The 23,567-nt window shown below is 42.1% G+C and overlaps 1 protein-coding gene across 2 annotated transcripts in view; it reads left to right on the forward strand.

Annotated features, from left to right (window-relative positions):
* Nucleotides 1–23,567, forward strand: part of LMNTD1 (lamin tail domain containing 1) — a 2,112,860-nt gene that overhangs the window by 1,534,910 nt on the left and 554,383 nt on the right. For both annotated transcript variants that reach the window (XM_069628478.1, XM_069628479.1), the window contains exon 10: nucleotides 16,138–16,376. In XM_069628478.1, coding sequence (XP_069484579.1) covers nucleotides 16,138–16,376 — 239 coding nt within the window. The remainder of the gene's footprint in view (nucleotides 1–16,137; nucleotides 16,377–23,567) is intronic.

Raw genomic sequence — 23,567 nt, forward strand, 5'->3', positions numbered from 1 at the left:
GCGCCGCGCTATGTGCGAATTTCGCTGTGGCCTGTGCGATTTTCGCTGTGACCTGGCGCACGCTGTTTGTTGGCCTGTGCGCCAACGTGCGCCGCGCACTTTTTTATCGCACATCCGCTGGTTTTCTCGCGCACGGCCTTCCATGAATCGACGTGCGCTGCTTTTCGTGCGGTTTTCGCACTTGCACTGCAATTTTCGCTATTCCACTGCGATTCGCACGTTTTTGCCCACTTGCGCCGCGCTAATTATTCCATGAATCGGCCTGTCAATCTTTCTGCACTCTGAAGTATAGCCACTGTGATTGCCACTGCTTAAAATCCTGCTGTGCTTTGAAGTCAGCCATTGTGTTTGAACTGATTTAATCTTGCTGTGTTCTGAAGCTAGTCTTTGCTTTGAATTCAGCTGCCCTATGAAGTTAGCAATTTTTTTGCCACTGCTTTAAATCTCACTGCGCAGTGAAGTTAGCCATTGTGACCGCCACTGATTTAAATCTTGCTGCGCTCTGAAGCTAGTCTTTATATTGAATACAGGTGCAATCTGTAGTTAACCATTTCGTTTACCACTTTTTTCTTTTTTTTTGTGTGATTATAATTTTACAAAAGAAAACCTTTTTCATTTGATGTAAAAAGAAGAGGAGATGACGATATTTACGATGAGCAAAAAAAAATTACAAATAAGAACAGACAAGGATTTCAAGGCAGTTTGATGAAAATGAGGCGTTTTTGATAGTTGGATCATTAATAATCTATCCTCTTGACCTAGATTGGTCAAATTCTATAGTTCATCAGTATATAGTTGTTACCCTTTTATGGTTTAAACTTAGTCAATGTAGTGAGATACGTTTTTCCAAAGACATGTAACCAGAATTGCACTATTCTGAATGTCAACTTCTTATTCATGCTGGTCATGTTCGACCAGCTTTCTTGGGGACTTAATTGGGCATATCCCACGGGGAGCATGTTCACATACAGTAGTCTTTCTTTTTTCAATGCTTTGCAGTATATGAGTATATGGTATAATGACTCTGTTTCGAAGCGACATTGGGGGTGTAATCGACCCATCTCGGTTTCTTGCTTATAATGCTTTGTTCGTCGGACAGATATTTAGTCTTATTCTTAGGAAATTATCTCTAATTTTGCGACAGGGAAATAGAGCAAGGTACGGAGGTAGTTGGTTGAGTGCTCTGGCTTCAAGTAAACCTCTTATAGCGTGTTTGTAGTATGATTTCTTTTCTGTTGTGTTAATCCAATCTGTTCTTTGTATCTTTTTCTTGATTTCCAAAGGGCGCTGAGTCAGTGTTTCTTCTGAGGTGTCGTGGTCGTTAAGAATTTGACTACAGTTTTTCTTCCAAGTTTCCAATAGGAGATTATGTAACGTGGTTGAACTGTGTTTTAAGATCGCTATTGGAGGTGTCGTTTCATTTGATAGAAGTTTCCTATAGAGATCAAGGGACTTCCATACTATAATCAATCTCAATGATTGGAGAGCAAGTTCGAATCGAATCCGGGGCATTTGGCAATGATTTTGGAAAGCCAAATATTTTCCTCCAAAATACTGCTTCTAGAATATCCCATGTGTTCCAATGTAGATTAAGGGTGGTTTCTGCTCCATCGGTAATGATTGCCAGTACCTTCATTCTGTAGAACGTAATGATCGGTTTTATAGAACCTTTCCCATACTTCCTGTGGAGTATTCCTCCTTGACGAGCTAGGGCTTCTGTTTTGGTACATAGGTGATTAGCCCATTCTTTTTTGTCTTTGTTTTGATTCAGTAATACTCCAAGATATTTGAAGCATTTGACTACTTCCAATTTGTTTGCATGTAGAAATAGTATGTTTTTCTTTTTCTTGTTTGTTGGTTGATGCAATAGAGACATGTAATATGATTTTGCTGTATTTATTTCCAAGTCATTTCCTTTTACATAGTTCTCGGCAGCTTGTAGCCGTTTTTGCAACCCAATCTGGGTCCTATCCAGAAGGACAGATCGTTTGCATACATTAGGTACGGGACTGCCGTTCCGTTTAGAATTAGAGGATTTTCTGAGTAGGGGTTTTGTGTCGATTGGATATCTGATGTGTAAAGGTTATATAACATTGCTGCCAGTCGGCACCCTTGCTTCAGCCCATTCTGTGAAGGGATTTCCCCTGATAAGGCACCAATGCATGTTAATCTTACTTTAGTAATTCTGACGGACATTTCCATATAGTCAATTTTTGTCGAAGGCTAATTTAAAGTCTATAAAGACTGCCAAGATTTGCACTTTGTTTTTCATCGCCTCGAGCTTGAGTACGTTTAAAATCAGGAGGTTGATGTTTGTCCCGATTACTTGGATAAACCCAGTTTGCCTGGGATCCCTTCTGTGATAATGTTTTGCCCATTCGTTCAGGCTCTACAGGGGGAAGGATGCAAAGACTTTGCCAAGTGGGTCCAGGAGGGCTATTGGACGGTAGTTACTTGGTATGGTTTTGTCTCTTTTTTTTTTAGAACCGGCGATGAGGATTGCAGTCTTCCATGTTGTTGGAATTTGTACGTGATGACTAATTCAAAAAGAAGACAGCAGAGCTCAGCCCATGCTTCAGGGGTTGATTTTAATAATTGATTAGTACGGCCATCTGGGCCTGGAGCTCTGGAGGCATTAAGTCCTTTTATAAGGGTTAGTAGTTGTTCATAGTTAAGGTCAAGATCCCATTTCTGGCCTGAATTATGGACATCAGGTTCATTGAAGTGGTCATGTGATTTTGTTTCATAAAGTTGTGTAAAATTAACAACTCTGGCGGATTCGGTGACATTAGCCACTAAAAGGTCTGGGTGGGAAGGTTGGGTATTTAACAACTTCCATAGATCTCTTGTGTTGCGACCAGCTAGTGCTTTAAGGATTTGTTCAGCATCATTCTGTATTTGTGTATGCCGATTGTTAATGATCCAATTTCTGTAAGATTGTTTAAAAGATTTGATCCGTGCACTTTTCTGGTCAAGTGGAAGTTGCTTGGCCAGTTTCAGTTTGTTTATCAGTTCCTTTTTTCTGTCAGCAATATCTTTGTTGTATGGATGGGTGTAAGAATTACATCCCGCATTCTTCGATTTGGAAGCTTTCATGTATGGAAGCAGAAGCCAATCATATTCAATTTTTTTTAAGTCAGTCATCGTGTTATTGATGAATATTTGTTTTAAGTGTTTAGATTGCACATCTGTGATTCGCAGTCTTGTATTATTTGCAGTAAGTTCCAAGTGTGGTAGACAGAGTGTTGGAGCTCTTATTTGATGGGATTTCCAGGTGATTGCTAACATATGATGGTCACTCTTGTCTGTAGGAACAGTCTTTAAGGTATCAATTGCACTACTTAAGTTGTTTGACATAAAGATGTAGTCTAGGTATGCCATGGACTTGCCTTGGAACCACGTAGGGGCTGGCAGGATGTTGCCTTTCTTTTGATCATTCATTAGGATCAGGTCTCTTTGTGCTGCTTCTTTCAACCAGACCTTTGCTTTTGAAGGAAGTTCAGTCGGAGTGATCTGAATTCCAGTTTTGGAGAATAGATGGAAATTCATGTCTCCCAAATAATGAACTCTGATGTTGGGAATCGAGCACGAGAGTCATCGATATATGTACATATGGTGTCAATGACGATGTTGTCGTTTACCACCGCAGGGTTCCAATATAGGTTAATTATACTTATGATTTGCGGTGTTCACTTTTGGTTGTTTTTCAAATCTTTGTTTACATCGGAGATTGGGAACTCCAGTATAAGGGTTTGCATAAAAAGACTTGGATTATGTGTCTCGATAACATGTATGTTTGTGTCGAGTTTTATAAGTGTCAGGAGTCCAGCTGATGGTCATTCTTTTTCTCTAGTTATGGCGGGATTCAGGTAAGTGATATATCCATCACAAATTGGTTCTTTTGAGTTCCACGTTTCCTGTAGACAGAGAATGTCGAAACTCTTCAAATCTTTATTCTGATTGGAAAATAGATGGCTGGAGTCTCTAGTGTTTCATGAACATCGGTTCCACGGTGCTTTGTTGTTAATCCGTGTTAGGTTTAATTTTAGCTGGTGGGCAATCTGGTCTATTTTTGGCTGGTGTTTAGAGGCATTTTCTTTAATTTGGTAAAAGCAATTGTTCCAGACTTTATTTTTAAATTCATCTGTTCCATTCTGGAAGTTTCAGACCTCCCATGTTAAGTAAATTTCCTTTTATCACAGGGGTTATTTGCGCCAAGACGTGGTACAGAGGTTGGAGTCTCAGTATTTGATTGCGAATTGCGTTGTGTTAGTGAGACTTCCTTCCAGGTTTCTATCACGTCATAACCCATCTGTTGGAACACATATTGTTTTTCTAGGATTGCTGTGTGTATTCTGTTGGAACTAAGTTGAAGAGCCACCCAGTCAGATCTTCGTTCCGATAAGAATTCCAATCGAATTATGTCCTTTAGTGTGATGTCTTTCAAGTCACAAGCTGATTGCAGTAATTTTAGGACATTTGTTCTTTTTAGGGTGAGCTCTTCACTTCCTTTTAGCATCCTTTCAATGATAATCACTTTAATCTCTGATGACCACCTCGTGGTTGCATGTGGATTTGAATGGTTTTGCCTTATGGGAGAATATGGAATCCTTCTAATCGGATGATGTTTTTGTATAACCAGTGTCCTTTTTTGATCCACCGTGCAAAATTGGTGGTCGCGGGAGGCAATTAGGGGATCCCATTCTGAGGTTTCCTCGTTCTGTTCAGAACATGATAAAGTTCCTAATTCAACATCGGAAATGTCTTCACAGGTTAGGTCCGAGATGATTAAAAATGTCTGTTCCTTGTTTGAATTTGGGTGAGAATGATCTTTACGTCGTTGGTCAATTTTCTCTTCTTTATTTGGCTTTTTTGGCTCAATCTGTGTGTCTGATTCTATTGAATATACTGAAAGCTTTAGTATGATATCACACTGTAGTCTTCCTTCATGAGTCAAGTCATCGTCTTCGTCATTGGTGGAATTCTTAGATGGATTCCTTTTGAGGTTTGGATATCGTCTTCGGCGCCGTTTTAGTAGTGTGTTCAGATGTGGCTGGTGGCAATTGTAAATTCCGGAGGAATGCCCTTGAACTATTCATTTTTTTTTTTTTTGACTGGGTTGGTTGATTTTTCTGTTTCATGTTGGGTGTTTGTTTCGGTTGACTTTCAATCATAGCCACTTTTGAATTACTAAGATCAATAGTCGGTATGGCCGATGTAATGGCATTATTGATAATGGAGGGGATATTTATTTGCACACTTGGACCAGTTGTCCCATGTGTTGGGCCTAGTGTCGTATATGGATCGGGGGTACTGTTTTTGGGATTTCCCTCTTTGTTTTCTATTGTCAGTAAGCCGGTTTGAGGTTGATATCACCTTCGGTAGTTGGTCGTTGCATAGCCTATGGGCTTGATGGATCTGTTTCAACATTTCCATTAGAGCTGTTGTTAATGTTGCTTTGTCGAGGTGGTCAGCTCTGGTGATCTCAAATAATCGAGCTTGCCATCTCATCGATGTCTCGGCCTCTGTGTCAAGACCGAGTTTGGATTTTGGAAATGAAGGCTTTCATGTGAATCTGTTTGGTGTGAATGAGTGCCAATAGGGTAGCTTGGTCTTTCATGGCATCTCCACAAGCATCATATAGCTTTAGAAAAGGTGCTAAAGCAATTGTTGATGCTGACATGAATAGATTTTGCAAGTCAAGCATGGTTGAAGGAATGGAAGGATATGCTTCTCTGTCATCTTTTTCGGACATGCATTTGTCTTCACTCTTACCTTTTTTTTCTTCTATGGAATGTCAGTCCATTGAATGTTTGTTATCTTTGATTAGCGGTTTGGCCAACCCATCTTTTGTATTATAAGTCTCCTCCGTCACTGTTGAATAGCGTTTCTCTTGTGGAATACTAGAATTATTAGGTTTTATTTCTTGAATAGCAGGGGTAGAGGTCATCTTTGATTCCAATGACCTGTGGTTGAAGGGTGTTATCTTGCCAAAGATGCTGTTTCGCTTTTCATGGCTGGACATAATGGATTCGATTTCCATGATGTCCAGCGATAATTGTGCAGTTCGTTGGTGTTGTTGGTTTAGTTGTTGGTTTAGTTGTGGGTTTGTTGTCCCGTTTTTTTGTAAGCTCAATCGTGAGTCAAAGTTTTGTTTCCACCTTTGTTTCGCTATGGCTGCTCAAAGTTTTAGGTCTGTAGATGGAGTTTCAAACCCACATGTTCCGTTTATTTTGTGGGGATGCCGGGTCCGGTTGATATCGCCATACTGCAATTAAACTTTTTCCATGTTTAATTGGTCATTCGTAAATGGAAAATCGTTAGAAATATCAGAAGGGTTTGTTCAGGTTGGACAGTTAGTAAGCACCAGGTTAACAACCTCATCTGGTAAGCTTGCAATTTGAGTTGGTGTAGATGGATTAGATATCCGTTTAGAGTCACTTTTTTTAGATGTACAGGGCGAGGATATATTGGAGCAATCCAGATTGCTTAAAGGAAGAGAAGTGTTTAGGGCTAGAAAAACTGTGTCAGTAGCCTCGTCCGTATTTGTGGGTGCGTTTATGAAATTGGAGACCGGACTAATCTTCAATAAATTGTTGGATTCATCTTGCATTTGTGGAGATACTCAGTCTTTATCGTTGTCTGCTGTTATCTCCAAAATGTCTGTGCTCCGTGATTTTAATGTTTGTCTGCCCGTGCGTGGCTGTGGGCAGCCGGGGGACGACATTGAAGCTTCCGCTTCGCTGTGTCCCAGGGCGCAGATGCCTTTAAGCCGCGCACTCCAGCGTTACAGAATGAATTACGGCAACATAGGTAAGCTGGTTTAAGTTATTTTTTGTGTTCTTTGCGTTCTATTAAAGGTCCGCTGCGGCTTTTCTCAGTGGATCACCTGTTCTTATACGCAGAGGGGGGTATTTCACAAAGTCAACAGAAAGAAGTTAAGTACAGTGTGTGTTTTCACCAGAAGTGCTCAATTTATAAGGCCTTTTTGTGGGTTGTAAGATTTAATTCCAACACTACCCGGGTAACCCTGCTTATCGGTTGTGAGAAGTCAGGATGAGCAGAGATGCTATTCGAAGAATGCCGGAAACCTTTGAAGCTGAATCACTATTTCTGGCCGCAACACCCCCAACCTCTGCGGAACACCGCAGAACACTTTGCCTCACTTTCGCTTCGCTTTTGCTATGGCAGAAGCTTAAGCAGACAGCAGGTCCTTCTGTGTAAATGCCTTAAAGGCACAGTAGCAAGGCAGAAATCCACGAGTATGTAGTATGTTCCTGCACACCACAGAACACTTTGCCTTACTTTTGCTTCACATTGGCTATGGCAGAAGCTTAAGAAGGCAGCAGGCCCTTCTGGGTAAATGCCTTAAAGGCACAGGAGCAAGGCAGAAATCCACAAGTATGTAGTATGTTCCTGTAAACCGCAGAACACTTTGCCTCACTTTCGCTTTGCTTTCACTATGGCAGGAGCTTAAGAAGGCAGAAGGCAGCAGGCAGCAGGTCCTTCTTGGTAAATGCCTTAAAGGCACAGGAGCAAGGCAGAAATCCATGAGTATGTAGTATGATCCCGCAGACCGCAGAACACTTTGCCTCACTTTCGCAGTTTGTTTGCCACTGATTTAAATCTAGATGCGCTCTGAAGTGTAGCAATTGTGTTGAATCCAGGTGCCCACTTTAGATAGCCATTTTGTTTTTCCAATGCTATAAAACTTGTTGCGTTCTGAAGTATAGCCACTTTAAATCTTGTTGCACTGTGAAGTTTGCCATTGTGTTTGCCACTGTTTTAATTCTTGCTGCACGCAGAAGCTAGTCTTGTGTTGAATCCAGGTGCCTTCTGAAGTTGTCCATTTCTTTTGCCACTGCTTTAAATCTTGCTGTGCTCTTAAGTTAGCCATTGTGTCTGCCAGTGATTTAAATATTGCAGCTCTCTGAATCTAGTTGTTGTGTTGAATGCAGGTGCCCTCTGAAGTTAGCCATTTTCTTTGCTACTGATTTAAATCTTAATGTGTTCTGAAATACAGCCACATTGTTTGCCACCGCTTTAGATCTTGCTGCCCTCTGAAGTTAGCCATTTTGTTTGCTACAGATTTAAATCATGCTGTGCTCTATAGTATAGCCATTGTTTTTGCCACTATTTGAAATCTTGCTGCCCTCTGAGGTTAGCCATTTTGTTTGCCACTGATTTAAATCTTGCTGTGCTCGTAAATGTAGCCATTGGGCCTCATTATAAGTTTGCCGGTCCGGTAACAATCTTGATGCGCTCTGAAGTGTAGCAATTCTGTCTGCCAGTGATTTAAATATTGCAGCTCTCTGAATCTAGTCGTTGTGTTGAATCCAGGTGCCCTCTGTATATAGCCATTTGGTTTGTCACTGCTTTAAATCGTGTTGCACTCTGAAGTTAGCCATTGTGTTTGCCACTACTTTAAATCTTGCTACTCTAAGAAGCTTGTTTTTATGTTGAATCCAGGGGCCCTTTGATTTTAGCCATTTTGTTTGCCTATGCTTTGGATCATGCTGCATGTTGAGGTTTAGCCATTGTGTTGAATCCAGGTGCCCTCTGTAGTTAGCCACTCATTTGCCAATGCTTTAAATCTTGTTTTACAGGCACGGCTACCGCCAAACTCGCAACCGGCACCGCCCGCGATTGGGCAATAACCCGCCCATTACGAGTTGAATGGGCCGGTAATTGGCCATTCGCGGGTGGCGGTATTGCCGGGCTCCTGATCCCCATTCTGCCCCATAGGGCAGAATGGGGGTGGGGAGCATGGTTGCACCAGCACCGTTGATAACGGTGCCGGTGCAATTACAAGTTATGCTCGTGGGTGCTGCACAGACCGCCAGGTCAGACCTGGCGGGCTGTCAGACACCCCAGAGCAGAACTCGTAATTCGGCGGCACGGTATTAACGGTTCCGGTACCTTACCGGCACCGTTCATACCATGACCGCCAGCATTATAATGAGGCCCATTATGTTGAATCCAGGTGGCCTCTGAATAAAAAAAAAGGTATGTTGGCACCTAACACTGCATTCCGAGGACTATTTCATATTCAAACACAAAAACGGAGAGGAACGAAGGTTCAAAACCTAACGAAAAAATACAATTTATTTAAGCATTTATCAAATTTAAATGCCAGCATTGCTGGCTCATGGATAAGCAACACTTCATTGTAGACACAATAACACATACAAAAGCCATCACAATGTATTTAACAAACATGAAGTGCAACGTGCAAAAAATGCAATTAATATCAATATCACATGTTGTGGTCATAGGATCTAATGTACAAATAATGCAATCACCAACTAATCAAAAGAATGAATGATCAATCATTCAATCAACTCTAAACCAATGCATGAACAATACTAAACCACCTGAGTGGAAAACCATGTAAACAAATTAAACTTATTCAAAAACAGCAGCAGCCCTCTGCAGTCATTGTTTTTCCAATGCTTTAAATCTGGCTTGGCTATGCTCTGAAATGTAGCCATTGTGTTGAATCCAGGTGCCCTCTGAAGTTATCCATTTTGTTTGCCAATGCTCTAAATCTTGCTGCACCCTGAAGTTGATGTTGTGTTTGTCACCTATTTAAATCTTGCAGAGCACTGAAGCTAGTCTTTGTATTGGATCCAGGTGCCCTCTGAAGGTAGCCATTTTGTTTGCCACTGCTTTAAAACATTCTGCACCCTGAAGTTAGCCATTGTGCTTGTCACAGTTTAAATCTTTCTGCGCTTTGAAGCTAGTCTTCATGTTGAATCCAAGTGCCCTCTGATGTTAGCCATTTTGTTTGACAATGATTTAAATCTTAATGTGCTCTGAATTATAGCCACTGTGTTTGCTACTGCTTTAAATCTTGCTGCGCTCTGAAGTTAGCCATTGTGTAGGCCACTGATTGAAATCTTGCTGCACTCTGATGATTAGTCATTATGTTGAATCAAGGTGTCCTCTGTAGTTAGCCATTCTGTTTTCTAATGCTTTAAATCTTGCTGCGCTCTGACGTATAGCCACTGTGTTTTCCACTGCTTAAAATCTTGCAGCGCTCTGAAATTATCCATTGTGTTTGCCACTGATTTAAATCTTGCTGGGCTCTGAAACTAATCTTCTTGTTCAATACAGGTGCCCTCTGAAGTTAGCCATTTTGTTTGTCAATACTTTAAATCGTACTGCGCTGTGCAGTATAGTCACTGTATTTGCCACTGATTTAAATCTTGCTGCATTCTGAACTTTAGCCATTATGTTGAATCCAGTTGTCCTCTGTAGTTAGCCATTATGTTTGGTAATGCTTTAAATCAACTGACGTATAGCCATTTTGTTTTCCACTGCTTAAAATCTTGCTGCGCTCTGAAGTTAGGCATTGTGTTTGTCACTGATTTAAATCTTGCTGGGCTCTGAAGCTAATCTTCGTGTTGAATCCAGGTCCCCTCTGATGTTTGCCATTTTGTTTGCCAAGGCTTTAAATCTTGCTGCGCTCTGAAGTTTAGCCATTGTGTTGAATCCAGGTGCTGTCTGAAGTTAGCCATGTTTGCGTCACTGCTTTAAATCTTACTGCGCTGTGAAGTTAGCCATTGTGTCTGCCACTGATTTAAATCTTGTTGTGCTCTGGAGCTAGTCTTTGTGTTGAATTCAGGTGCCCTGTGAAGTCAGCCATTTTGTTTGCCAATGCTTTAAATGTTGCTTCACTCTGAGGTTTAGCCATTGTTTTGAATTCGGGTGCCCTCTGTAGTTCGCCTTTTGTTTGACACTGATTCAAATATTGCTGCACTCTGATGCTAGTCTTGTGTTGAATCCAGGTGCCCTCTGAATTAAAGAAACAAAAGGTAGGTTGGCATCTAACACTGCATTCCGAGGACTAATTCATATTCAAACACAAAAACAGAGAGGAATGAAGGTTCAAAACCTAATGGAAAAATACAATTTTTTTAAGCATTTTTCAAATTTAAATGCCGGCTTTGCTGGCCCATGGATAAGCAGCACGATAAGCAGCACTTCATTGTAGACACAATAACAGATAACAAGCCATCACAACGTATTTAACAAACATCATGAAGTGCTACGTGCATAAAATGCAATTAACATCAATATCCTATGTTGTGGTCATAGGATCTAATGTGTAAATAATGCAATCACCACCCGATCAAAAGAATGAATGATCAATCATTCACTCAACTCTAAACCAATGCATGAACAATACTAAACCACCAGAGTGGAAAAACATGCAAACAAATTAAACTTATTCAAAAAAAGCAACAGCGCTCTGCAGTTAGTCATTTTTTTCCAATGCTTTAAATCTGGCTTGGCTATGCTCTGAAATTAGCCATTGTGTTTGTCACCGATTTAAATCTTGCAGAGCATTGAAGCTAGTCTTTGTATTGGATCCAGATGCCCTCTGAAGTTAGCCGTTAGTTTCCCAATGCTTTAAATCTTGTTGCGCTCTGACGTTTATCCACTGTGTTGAATCCAGGTGCCGTTTGTAGCTAGACATTTTGTTTGCCACTGTTTTAAATCTTGCTGCACTCTGAAGCTTATCTTCATGTTGAATCATGGTACCCTCAAATGTTAGCCATTTTGTCTGCTAATGCTTTAAATCTTGTTGCGCTCTGAAGTATAGCCATTGTGTTTGCCACTGCTTTAAATCTTGCTCCGCTCTGAAGCTAGTCTTTGTGTTGAATCTAGGTGCACTCTGAAATTAGCCATTTTGTTTGCCACTAATTTGAATGTTGCTGCGCTCTGATGTTTAGCCATTGTGTTAAATCCAGTTTCCCTCTTTAGTTAGCCATTTTGTGTGCCACTGATTTAAATGCTGCTGCCCTCTGAAGTTAGCCATTTTGTTTTGCAATGCTTTAAATCTTGCTGCACTGTGAAGTTTATCCACTGTGTTGAATCCAGGTGCTCTTTGTAGTTAGCCGTTAGTTTGCCAATGCTTTAAATCTTGCTGCACTCTGAAGTTAAGCCACTGTGTTGAATCCTGGTGCCCTCTGTATTTAGCCATGTTGTCTGCCACTGATATAAATGTTACTGCGCTCTGAGGCTTGGCCATTGTGTTGAAACCAGGTGCCCTCTGTAGTTAGCCATTCTTTTTGCCACCGATTTAAATGCAGCATTCTGAAGTTTGGCCATTGTGTTAAATCCAGTTGCCCTCTGTAGTTAGCCACTGTGTTTGCCACTGCTTTAAATCATGCTGTACTCGGACGTTGGCTATTGTGCTTGCCTCTGATATCAACTTGCTGCCATCTCAAGCTAGCCATTGTGGCGAATCCATTTTCCCCCTGTAGCCAGCCATTTTCTATTGTCACTGCTATAATTCTTGTTGCGCTCAGAGGTTAGCGATTGTGTTTGCCACTGATTTAAATCTTGCTGCACTCTGAAGCAGGTTTTTCGTGTTGAATCCAAGTGCCCTCTGTAGTTAGCTATTTTGTTTGCCAGTGATTTAAATATTAATGCACTATGAAGTATAGCCACTGTGTTTGCCACTGTTTAAGGTCTTGCTGTCCTATGATGTTAGCCATTTTGTGTGCCAATGCATTAAATCTTGCTGCGCACTAAAGTGTAGCCACTGTGTGTGTGACTGTTTTAAGTCTTGCAGCCCTCTGTAGTTAGCCATTTTGTTTGCCACTGATTTAAATCTTGCTGCGCTCTGAAGTTTTGCCATTGTGTTGAATCCAAGTGTCCTCTGTAGTTAGCCATTCTGTTTGCCAATGCTTTAAATCTTGCTGCGCTCGGAAGCTAATCACTGTGTTTAATCTAGGTGCCCTCTAATGTTAGCCATTTTGTTTGTCAATGCCTTAAATCATGCTCTGCTCTGAAGTTAGCCATTTTGTTTGTGAATGCTGTGCTCTGAAGTTTAGCCATTATTTTGAATCCAGGTGCCCTCTGTTGTTAGCCTTTTGTTTGCCACTGATTCAAATCTTGCTGCACTCAGAAGTATAACCACTGTGCTTGCCACTGATTTATATATTGCTACCCTCTGAAGTTAGCCATTCTGTTGGCTACTGATTTAAATCTTACTGCATTCTGAAGCTTGTCTTTGTGTTGAACCAGGTGCCCTCTGATTTAAAGAAACAAAAGGTAGGTTGGCCTCTAACACTTCTTTCCAAGGGCTAATTAATATTCAAACACAAAAAACAGAGAGGAATGAAGGTTCAAACCCTAATGGGGAAAAAAAACATTTATTTAAGCATTTATCAGATTTAAAAGCCGCCTGCGCTGGCTCATGGATAAGCAGCAATCCATTGTAGACACAATAACATATAAAAAAGTCATCACAATGTATTTAACAAACATCATGAAGTGCAACGAGCAAAACAAAGCCATTAACATCAATATCCCATGTTGTGATCATAGGATCTAATGTGCAAATAATGTAATCACCACCTAATCAAAAGAACGAATGATCAGTCATTCAATTGACTCTAAACCAATGCATTAACAATATTAAACCACTTAAGTGAAAACACATGCAAACAAATAAAACATATTAAAAAAAAAGCCACAGCCCTCTGCAGTTAGTCATTTGTTTTTCAATGCGTTAAATCTGGCTGTGCTCTGACGTTTGGCCATTGTGTGAAATACAGCTGCCCTCTGTAGTTAGCCATTTTGTGTGCCACTGATTTAAATCTTGCTGCGCTCAGAAGTTAGCTATTGTGTTGAATTCAGGTGTCTACTGAAGTTTTCCACTTCTTGAAATCTTGCTGCACTCCGAAGCTAGACATTGGGCCTCATTACGAGTTCGGCGGTAGCCGTGCCAGAAAAATCGGCAGCCTGCCACCAGACCCGTAGTGCATTACCGGCTCCGGACTTGCTGGAATCACCGGGGCATTACACCCCCGGTGATCCGGTAATTCCGGAGTCAGCATTCCGTTACTCTCCATTCCATGAAGTCCCATAGGACTCCATGGGAATGGGGACCATGGAAACACTGGCACCGTAATTAACGGTGCAGTATTTCCATTTTCATCTACAGGCGGGTGGCGTTACTCCCGCAAGGTCATACCTGGTGGGAGTAAGGCCACCCGCATGCAGAAATCATTGTTTGCCGGTCCGGAAACAACGGTGGTGGTGGGTTTACCGCCACCGTTGTTTCCAGACCGGCAACTTTGTAATGAGGCCCATTGTGTTGAATCGAGAAGCCCTCTGAAGTTTGATATCTGCTTTAAATCTTGCTGCGCTTAGAAGTTAGACATCGTGATTGCCACTGCTTTAAAATGTACTACACACTAACCACCCCTGCTCCTCACTCCTCTCCAGCATACCTCACACATATCTCACACAACCCTATGGACCAGCTCTACCACACACAAAGCACACAACCCACATGACCGCTAAAAGAACAAACTGCCGCAAACGCTGGATGTTGCCCCTCCAGACACTATAACCCTAGTGTGCACAATCCAAACACACTCAGAAAGCGAACATGCGCAGGCACCAGTTTCTCCAGGTTCTGCAAGCACACCCCCTATCCTATCTTATCCCTCTTCCCTCACTAACCTACCCAACCCACTTTCTTACCGAACCACTTAACATAAGCTAATATAACAGGTGTCAAGACTAATTCTCATTTGATGCTGATAAACCTGTGATGAGCCAAAATAGATGTTAAGTCACATTAGCACCATGGAACTTGCGCTGAGCCAATCAGGTCAGTGAAACCACACGTTCTACCTTACCTCCTACCTTATCTTGTCGATCTAACTGCTGCCTCTCACCGCCATCACTGCGTTGGTGTCCCAGTTTGCTTTCCTTAGTGAAGCCACGTACAAACAGCCCGGTGATATTGAATGATATTGAATGAGCAGTAGAATGATCTTGGAAACATGGCTGGGGGTGGCGGCCATATTGGAAGTAGCAATAGCCAATGCTTTGGTTTGCATTGGCTATTGCTACTGCCAACATGGCCGCCACCCTCGCCATGTTTCCATGAGAATTCTAGGGCTCATTCATTCTCCGTGATGTCTTGCGCTCGATGACAGCTGAAGGTGCTCACGTGCCCCTTTCACCGCGTTGTTTGTAAGTTTGCTTTTCATATATATTTTTTTATTTTTATTTCTTGTGTCGGGAGTGGGTGCTTATGGCCTTATGTACCCATACCTCGGGACCTTAACTCCACATTATAAGTGCATATGTGTATGCATTTCAGTTATTTTAATGTATTATGGCATTCGATTTGGGGGCAATGGTGGAAAAAAATTACACTCTAGTTCATTGAGTCTCTCCCAGCCTTCCAGATCTCTGTCATTTGGGGCCAAAGCTATAGACTAAAGATGCCCATATCTTCCATTATTTTAGGCTCTAATGGAGATTTCAGCTCACCTCTATTATTGGGAACATTTCCAATCTTACAAGCACAGACCTTTGTACTAAATAGTTGTACTGTTGGAGAAACATTTTAAAATAAATATTTCATTGAAATGCTGGGTCGAATTTGTCACACTAGAGTCCTTTGTTGGTGAGTTCCAGTGTTTGCCCTACTTGTTTCTGTCCTAGGCAACAACTCACTACATCCTTCCCTCACTCACTATCGTCTTGTCTAAATTTCTTCCTTGCAACTTTACCTATTCCGCTTTCATTTTCTTTTCAGCTTTCCTACTCCTCTACTTTTCTGCCACTCTCTCTATTTCCTGTTGCCCCTCCCATCTTCTGTCCTTTGTTTGTGTTTGTTTTTACATTTTGTTTTTATCTTCCCTCTCTCTCGCACTTTGTTTCTTTTACTCATTTTCTTTCACGTCTCTCACCACTTTTGCTGTAGAAGACTTGACTTCTTGATAGAAGACAGCTATGACGCACACTTCCAAAATTGGGAACGTGCTGATATCTGATTGTGCTTATCTGTGTGTTGGATGGGGCAGTTCTGCCTCCCCAAACATTGTCACCCGAGGGAAAGGTCTCGGTGTGCCTCATGAGAGGGCTGGGCATGGTGAGGTATTTTGGTATCCATGGCATGCTTGAGATCTAAACTCGATTAGCCTTAAGGTTACCCAAGAAACTTCCAAGTCCGACCCCAAAGGATGTAAGAATGTATGGAGCCATTCAAATGTGATCATTTTTGATGGTTTGCTGTTGAACATTCTTTCCTAAACATATCTTGTTTCCAAGAATGTGCACATTTATGAAAGTAAATTGATTTCTTGTCCAAACCCACAGCATGGACCATGTGCAGACCCCGCATCCATCAAGTACGCTTACCCTGCCAACAGTTACGTCAACTTGTTTGGTAGAGCCATCATTGACGTCGTCTCAAAAAAACATTCCTGAACATTCCAAGACCTCCATGCCTGACTTGGAAGCCCCTCTGCCACCCATAAAGGCAGAGGCACCACCTAAATCATATGGGTCCTCCAAATCAGCTGGATCTCTTGCAAGCAAAGAAGAGGAGAAAATTGGTAGGTCATCACATGCCCGTCTGTATTTAACCCTTTCACTGCTGAGACTTCAATGGTTTGCTTTGGAATTTAGGATATATTATTACGGCATGTGCACCAATACTGTTTTTATTATACTTGTCGTACAGAATGCACAGTTAATGTATGCTAACCTAGCACCCTTTAACCCTATGAATTGTAACTATTGCTTGTGTGTCAACTATGCCTTTTGAAGGAGGCAAAGTCTCTATTTTTTTTTCAAACGGAACCTGTTGACATTTTATTAGGCACTTTAGTTTTCTAACGTAATGTATACTCCTTTAGCAGGTTTTAATAAGATGTTGTTAGGACCGTTTTTCTGAAGTCCAACTAAGGGCTTTGTAAAACCATTTAACTGAGGCAGTACTAGACTCCACTCTTAGTATAAAGTTGTACCACCTGAGATCAGGGTAGCATAGACAGAGCAGCCAGGCTTATTGTAGGAGGGAGAGAGGGTTGTAGAGTCAGTACAAAGACATTGTATTATGCATATGGTCCAAAGAAGCACTGGCACACTAAAATAAAGGGTTTATTTTATGTACAAGTAGACCAAGAGATTCTTGGGTAAGTACTATCATAAAGCATATAAACACATTTTAAAAACACAACACTATGCTTCAAATACACAGATCAAAGCATTGACCTTATTTAGAACACCTAACAGTATTTATAGGTAAGTCAGACCTTTGTTTACACATTCAGTATAGGGCACACCGATTCTTGGGGCGTAAAACCATAACTTACTTTCAGATTACTTTCCAGTAATGCAAGGGTTGTAGACCCTAGCAGTTGTACCGTGACGCTCAGCAAGCAATCGCTTAGTAAGCCAACTGGACAATATACTTTTTGTGAAAAGTGGAACACTGATTCTAGGTACAGTAAAAACCTCTAACTTCTTTTGTGATGACTCCTAAGGATGTGATATTCTATTACAGGTTCCTTTGAGATCAGTAAACACAGATTGAGATAAGCACTAACCCATGTAACTTATTTTAGGATGGCAAACCGCTACCTCATGTAATATTCTATTACAGGTGCTTTTGAGATCAGTAAAACAGAGATTGAGATAAGCACTAACTCTTGTAACTTATTTAGGATGACAAACAGCTACCTCAAGGTAAGTAAAACCTATACACTTTTTAAAGGAGCTACCAGCAACTTAAAGGCAGGTATAAACCTCAGACTGTTTTTGTGTGTGTCTAAAACAGACCAGGAAAAGCAAAACCCAGTGTTACACTTTATGAATGACTCTAGGTAAGTAAAACCCAATGTAGACTTATTCTGGACAGCAAGTCAGGGGAAGCAAGACTCAGTTGGGAAACTTTTCCACCTAGTCTCTGAAAGAAATAGTGAAGCCAACAGCATTACGTTTGGGAAACAGGCACAGCCAATTTACAGGTGAGTAAAATAACCTTACATCTACTTTCTATTAGAATGGCAAAATAGTTTCTAGGGAAATATGTTGCATATACGTTTCAGAATTGAAGAACATTACTAAGGTAAGTAAAATAACCTTCCATATACTTTTCAGAATGGATGAACATTTCAAAGGTAAGTAATAACATGTGTAACTGTTCACTCTCAGAGTTACAGTTAACAACCAACTTCTTTTGCAAGTAAGCAACTTTTAAAGACATATTCTCTTCTCTAGGCAAAAATCCCAATCCTTAGAAGTCTTGCCCTTATTCTTGGAGCATGAGTGTTCGTAGTGGCAGAAGGGGGGTCCCTAGAATCTAGTGTCCAACAGGCAGGTCAGGATAGGTTCTTAAGTAGCAAAAGTCAGAGTTCCTAAGGAAGACTGTTAGAACAAGTAAGTACTTTACTTTTAGAGTTATTTGATGGTCCAGGGGCTTCAGAGAAGACACTGTGGGAGGATTCCAGCAGGGGCCTGTGTGCACTGAACGAGAGGACTCCCAATCACAGAAAACACCCCAAAACTACACAGGATTCACAAGAGACTTAAGGTAAGTAAATACCCAAACCAGCACAGTATCTCAGAACAGACGATTCTGCAGCAGGAGGACTTCAGGATCTGCAGCCAAAAACCTGGTTGTTGAATTCCTTTATCAAGAAGACAGAAGACAGGACACTGGAAGGACTTTTACAGCAAGAATCAAGGTAAAGGCGCTAGGCAAGGTTTTCCTCATGGCTGGATGCGGCTCTGTGGAGTCGGCGCCTTTTTCAGAAGCACAGAAAAAGGCAGAATATCACTGGTCGGATTCTCATTGTTTGTAAGGTCCAGCCCTCTGATGAGGGGACTTTCTGGAATGGAGGCATGCCTCTGAAGGTCCAGGAGGATGCCCACAAAGTTTCAGTGAGATTCGGAATTGGAAAAACTGTGCACCACACAACGGCTTGAGGTCCCAGGGTATTGGGGTATTGCAGCCCCGCAAGGACACAGCACAGAGTGAGATGGTGTCAAGACTTGATAGTCATGTAGATTATAAAGGCCTCCGTCCCCAAGTACCACACAGGAAGGTATCAAACAACTCCCTGTGCAATCTTTGAGGCCACAGGTGATAGATACTGGAACACCAGAAACACCAGAACGCCGGAAACCCCAGGGCGCTGTAAGGCAAACAAGCAGTTAACAGAGAACACCAATGTAAGGGAATACCAATAGGGACAACTGAATACAGGCCAATATGAAGTAGTCTACCTAGTTGTGGGAGGGATTAAACTTTGACAAAACCAGGGCCTCAGAGTCAAGTACCGTGGTAGGCGTTAATGGTAGTACCCTCAGTGTGTGATGAGAGCGACAGCAGAAGGATGTAGATTATTGGTCACCGCTGCGGATTTGAACGTACCAAACAATGGAAGTACCTGTAGATGTTTTTGAATTGCAATCAGGAATTGGAGGAAGCAGGATCTTGAAGTATCGTGGTAAAAGGAAGGGGCCAGTAGAAGTCCGTGCAACAGATCCGAAATAGGGTTAATCCGAGTAAAGCAGAAGACAACACCAAATCCAAGGAACAGAGCAAAAGGGAATCCAAGTTCAAAATCCGTGGGTCGAGATAAAAGGAGATCAGTTCATGAGGCAACAATCCAAAGGATAAGGCAAAAGGAAGTCCGTAGTTCATAGTCCGTGATCAAAGAAGCCAGTAGTCGAGGTTCGATAGGTACACCAAACAGTGCTAACAGGAACAGCTACGAAGCACGGTAGAGCACGGGATCAGGGCTTTTAACCTGTCGCAATGGGAACAAAGTCACGTGAGTGGACCTTCCGTGTCACATGATTCAAAATTGAACGTGGCTGCTTAGCAACAGGATGCCTGACCCTGCCTGAACCAATACGCCAGGGAAGTTTCCAGTATAGAAACCGACATAAATGTCCTGTGTGATGCGAAAGTGATTTCCCCAGATGATGGCTGTCACCAGTCCATGAACGAGGGCAACGGACACCAAACTGCTGCCGCCCTGAATAGGCACTGGAAGTAGATGTGAGTGTGCGTGCAACAGGGACAACAGTAGACATAGGGACGGAGTGCATGACAGATGGCTCAAAATACAGTTCTTCTTGAGACTAATGGGTCTCACTAGGCTCTTGGTCAGAGTCATCTTCTTTAGAGTCCCTAGGTCGATTAGAAAGAAGGGTTGCAGCAGGGTCTGGTTACACAGCAGGCTCTGCGGTAACTGGAAATTTTTTCAGCCACAATTTCTTCATCTTCCTCTTTGGTTTAGGTTCCAGTGGTCGACTACCTCTTCAGCTTCTAGGATCGGACTTTTCTGCAGGAACCCAGCCAATCAAACAGCCATGCAACATTCAAACTTGGGGGCTTGGCAGTCCTTTCAGGACAGCGAGCCTTCGAGTTTGAAAAGGATTCCCGCAGTCAGGCTGGAAGACAAAGGGCTGCAGAGTTTTGGACTCCTCCCCCGATTCCTGCCTTCACAGACACTCTGGAGCCTGGGGAAAGGAATCCACAGGATTCCCGGCAAAGATTAAAATCACACAAAGGAATTTCCTGCCCTCGATGTCAGGGGAAGGAACAAGAAAGGACAAGTAATACTAAAATGGTGAAAAAAGAAGACGGGCAATTTTGGTAAAATGAGCACCCAAGGGTGCCTTTACTGGGGCTGTGGAAACAGCCTGCGGTAAAGGTGCACTGAATGAATAAAAAACTTCACTGCCAGCAACCATTAAAGGTAAGTTTGTCCTTGTAACATACATTTTACATTTAAAATGAGAAAGGGGATACTCCGTATCTCCCAAGCACTCCACATAACATGGGGACATTGGTCTCATCTAATAAAATGTAAAAGGGATCCAAAGATCCTTTCTACCCTTGGGAGCGGTAGTTCTCACTAGGTTAGCCAGAGAAAGTTAAAAGGGGAGCAAAAGTTGTCAAAGAGGATAACTTTTTTAAAAGACACTATGGAGAGTTTTAAAATGACACCCATAAAAAGAGTAAAAGATTATGTGAGTGTGGAAAAAGCTTCCCACTCACAGCGGTATAAGGACAAATAATCCACCAGTAAAAGCAAAATGTTCGGGGTTGACTCAGGTCAGGAAGATTTATCATTGGTATGACAATCTTACTTAACAGGCGGTTCCACTGAACACCTTTTTACTAACACTTTTTGTCTGCCCTGGTCATGTAAGATTTATAACTCACTCTGCGTGATTTTCTTACATTCAACACAATATCTAATGTTGGTGTTAAAAGCGGGCCATATTCTAATACGTAGACAGTTCAATAGAATTAAAAACTTTGACTCTCTGGGCTTGTTTACACCACACCGCTTCGCACAGCTTTTTCTTGCATACACTGGAAATTCTTTCATTGCTACTTATTGGGTGATCCCTATGTGTATTCACATTTGTGTCTAGGATGTGGTAGATACCTGTGTGATTTTAAAGATTGCGCTTAGCCATAATGTATATGTATTCACACAAAAAATGCCTGGAGTTGTATTATCATGCCACCAGAGACCTTGATATTCCATTATAGCACTCTTAGCATTTCTACGTGAAAAGCAGTGGTTTTGAAACCCATAGATCATGGAAATGATGCTACCACCCATGAATGATTGTCATAACTCATGGAAATGCCATCATCTGTATGAATTACAGATTTCATCCAATGGGAAGCCTCACACTTAAGCTTTGTCAATCCGAATGCAAAGCAAACCAGCATTGGCAATGCCAGAAGTTTTGGCGTTTGCAGCATGGGATAGGCAACTGTTGTAAGTGTACCTAGCCATTAATGGTAGAAGTGTTGGAAGTGTTTTGCTGTTGCTGCCACACTTCTTTGCTTTAATTCTGCTCTTGGACCCACACGCTACACCTTTAAGAAGGCGGATTTAGGAAACTATTTAATCCAACCTCCTAAGCGAAGTGTTGGAAGTGTTTTGCTATGGTTGGTTGCGTTCAACGAGGAGGTTGGAGGGAGACTCCGCTCTCAAGTCAGCAGAAATATGAAATGACATTACTTTCATTTTGTGTGCTTCAACCCTGCCATCTGCGCCCCCGTCTCTCGCAGTTGCGCTAACATTGTATCCCTCTTGTGATTAGACCAGCCGAGGTAACTGTGGGCCTATACCGCCTTAGAGCCTCGCCTGCTCTCACTGCTGTTTTCACTGCTAGGATTGCGCACCGTACTCATGTACAAAACAGTTGAGGTAACTGCAGACTTATTTAGCCTTTGAGCCTTGACTGTTCCCCTCATTAGGAATTCTTTAAGCGATTCAAGAAAACAACAACGCAGGATCGGACACTTTTATCTCCTTCCCATTTTTCAATTTGAGGGAACATTGGAGCTATAGTGAGGTGACTATGGGCCGTATTTCGCGTTTTTGAGCCTCACATATAGTCATAAGCAATTCCTACATCTAGTGCTATGGAGGATTGTCTTCGCCTCATCTATGGATAATTTAAGGAGCACCATTCACAGAGACAATTTGCAGGCTCCCGAAATGAAGGATCTTCTGATTAGGCACATGAGCCGTGCCATACCTACAGTCATTTTTTCTTCTATTTCAGACGACATGGTGCACACACAAACTGATGTGCATGAGTCCTGCATAAACATGCCTTCTACATCTGAACAGAGGGTGTTAGAGGCCCCTTTTCATAAATCTCAAATAAACAATCATCTAGTGAAGGACATGTTACCACAGTCTTTGGACTACACTATTTCCACCTCCTCTATGAATGGCCACATTAACCAAATCGTACGGGGAAAAAAACAAAGATCCTGTAGTCTGAACGAAGTAGCAAATATGTTGTGGATAGTAAGTCTCATTCAGCCCAACGTATTGCCAGAACAGGGCTCTAATATGCTAGAGAGATGTCTCGATCTTTCTTGTGAACTTCAAAATCCTACCGATCAGAACCAAGAGTGACTCTATCTCTTCTACTACAGCAACTACACCCATTTGCTCTCGACCTGATCCAGGTCATGGTGCTCGGAGGCTTAGCCCCCAGGCATTCCAAGCTGTAGAGTTCATTCACCTGAAAAGAATATTGTATCTGACTCTCCGAACACCCACAATTTAACATTGACAACTCTGAGTTTTGTGCTAAACTCTTTAGTGAATGTCTTTGTCTCATTGAAAGACGAAGTACATACCTATTCAGGTATCATTATGCAACTCACTAAAGATATGATACGATATGAAATGATATGCCATTTATAACGCGCCTATACACAAGTGTTTCAAGGCTCGACGAGGCAAGGGAGGGGGAATAGAGGGAAGAAAGCCAGCGATCTTACTAGGCCAGGTGTCATTCAGATCGTGCAAGTGCAAAGGAAAGGGGAAAGAAAAGTGTGGGGGGAAGTGCAGTACATGGTATAATAAATAATCACATAAAATAAATAAAGAACGGCCAGCTGGTGGCAAGTGCAGGGTGAGTGCAGACATAAGTGCTGGTTTGAGAACTGTAGGGATACAGAAAACAGTCCCCCGGTGTAGGTTTGCCAGGGAGTCAGCGCAAGCGTGCAACTGGAAGGGCTAGGGCCCTAGTTCAGATGGTTGGCCAGGTAACCAGTGCAGTCTCATTGTCAGCCAGGACTTCAGCAGGGGAGAAAGCAGAAGCAAAGCAGAAGGTTTTTAGGTGCTTCCGGAACCGAAGATGGTTCTCAAGTTTCAGGGGGGTGGGGAGGCTGTTCCAGAGGGATGCCCCACCCGAAGAGAGAGATCTACCACCAACTCGTTGCTTGGAGAAGCGACTGA

This window comes from Ambystoma mexicanum, chromosome 12, assembly GCF_040938575.1.
Source record: "Ambystoma mexicanum isolate Mex_15411 chromosome 12, UKY_AmexF1_1, whole genome shotgun sequence".
In the NCBI taxonomy this organism is placed as follows: Eukaryota; Metazoa; Chordata; class Amphibia; order Caudata; family Ambystomatidae; genus Ambystoma; species Ambystoma mexicanum.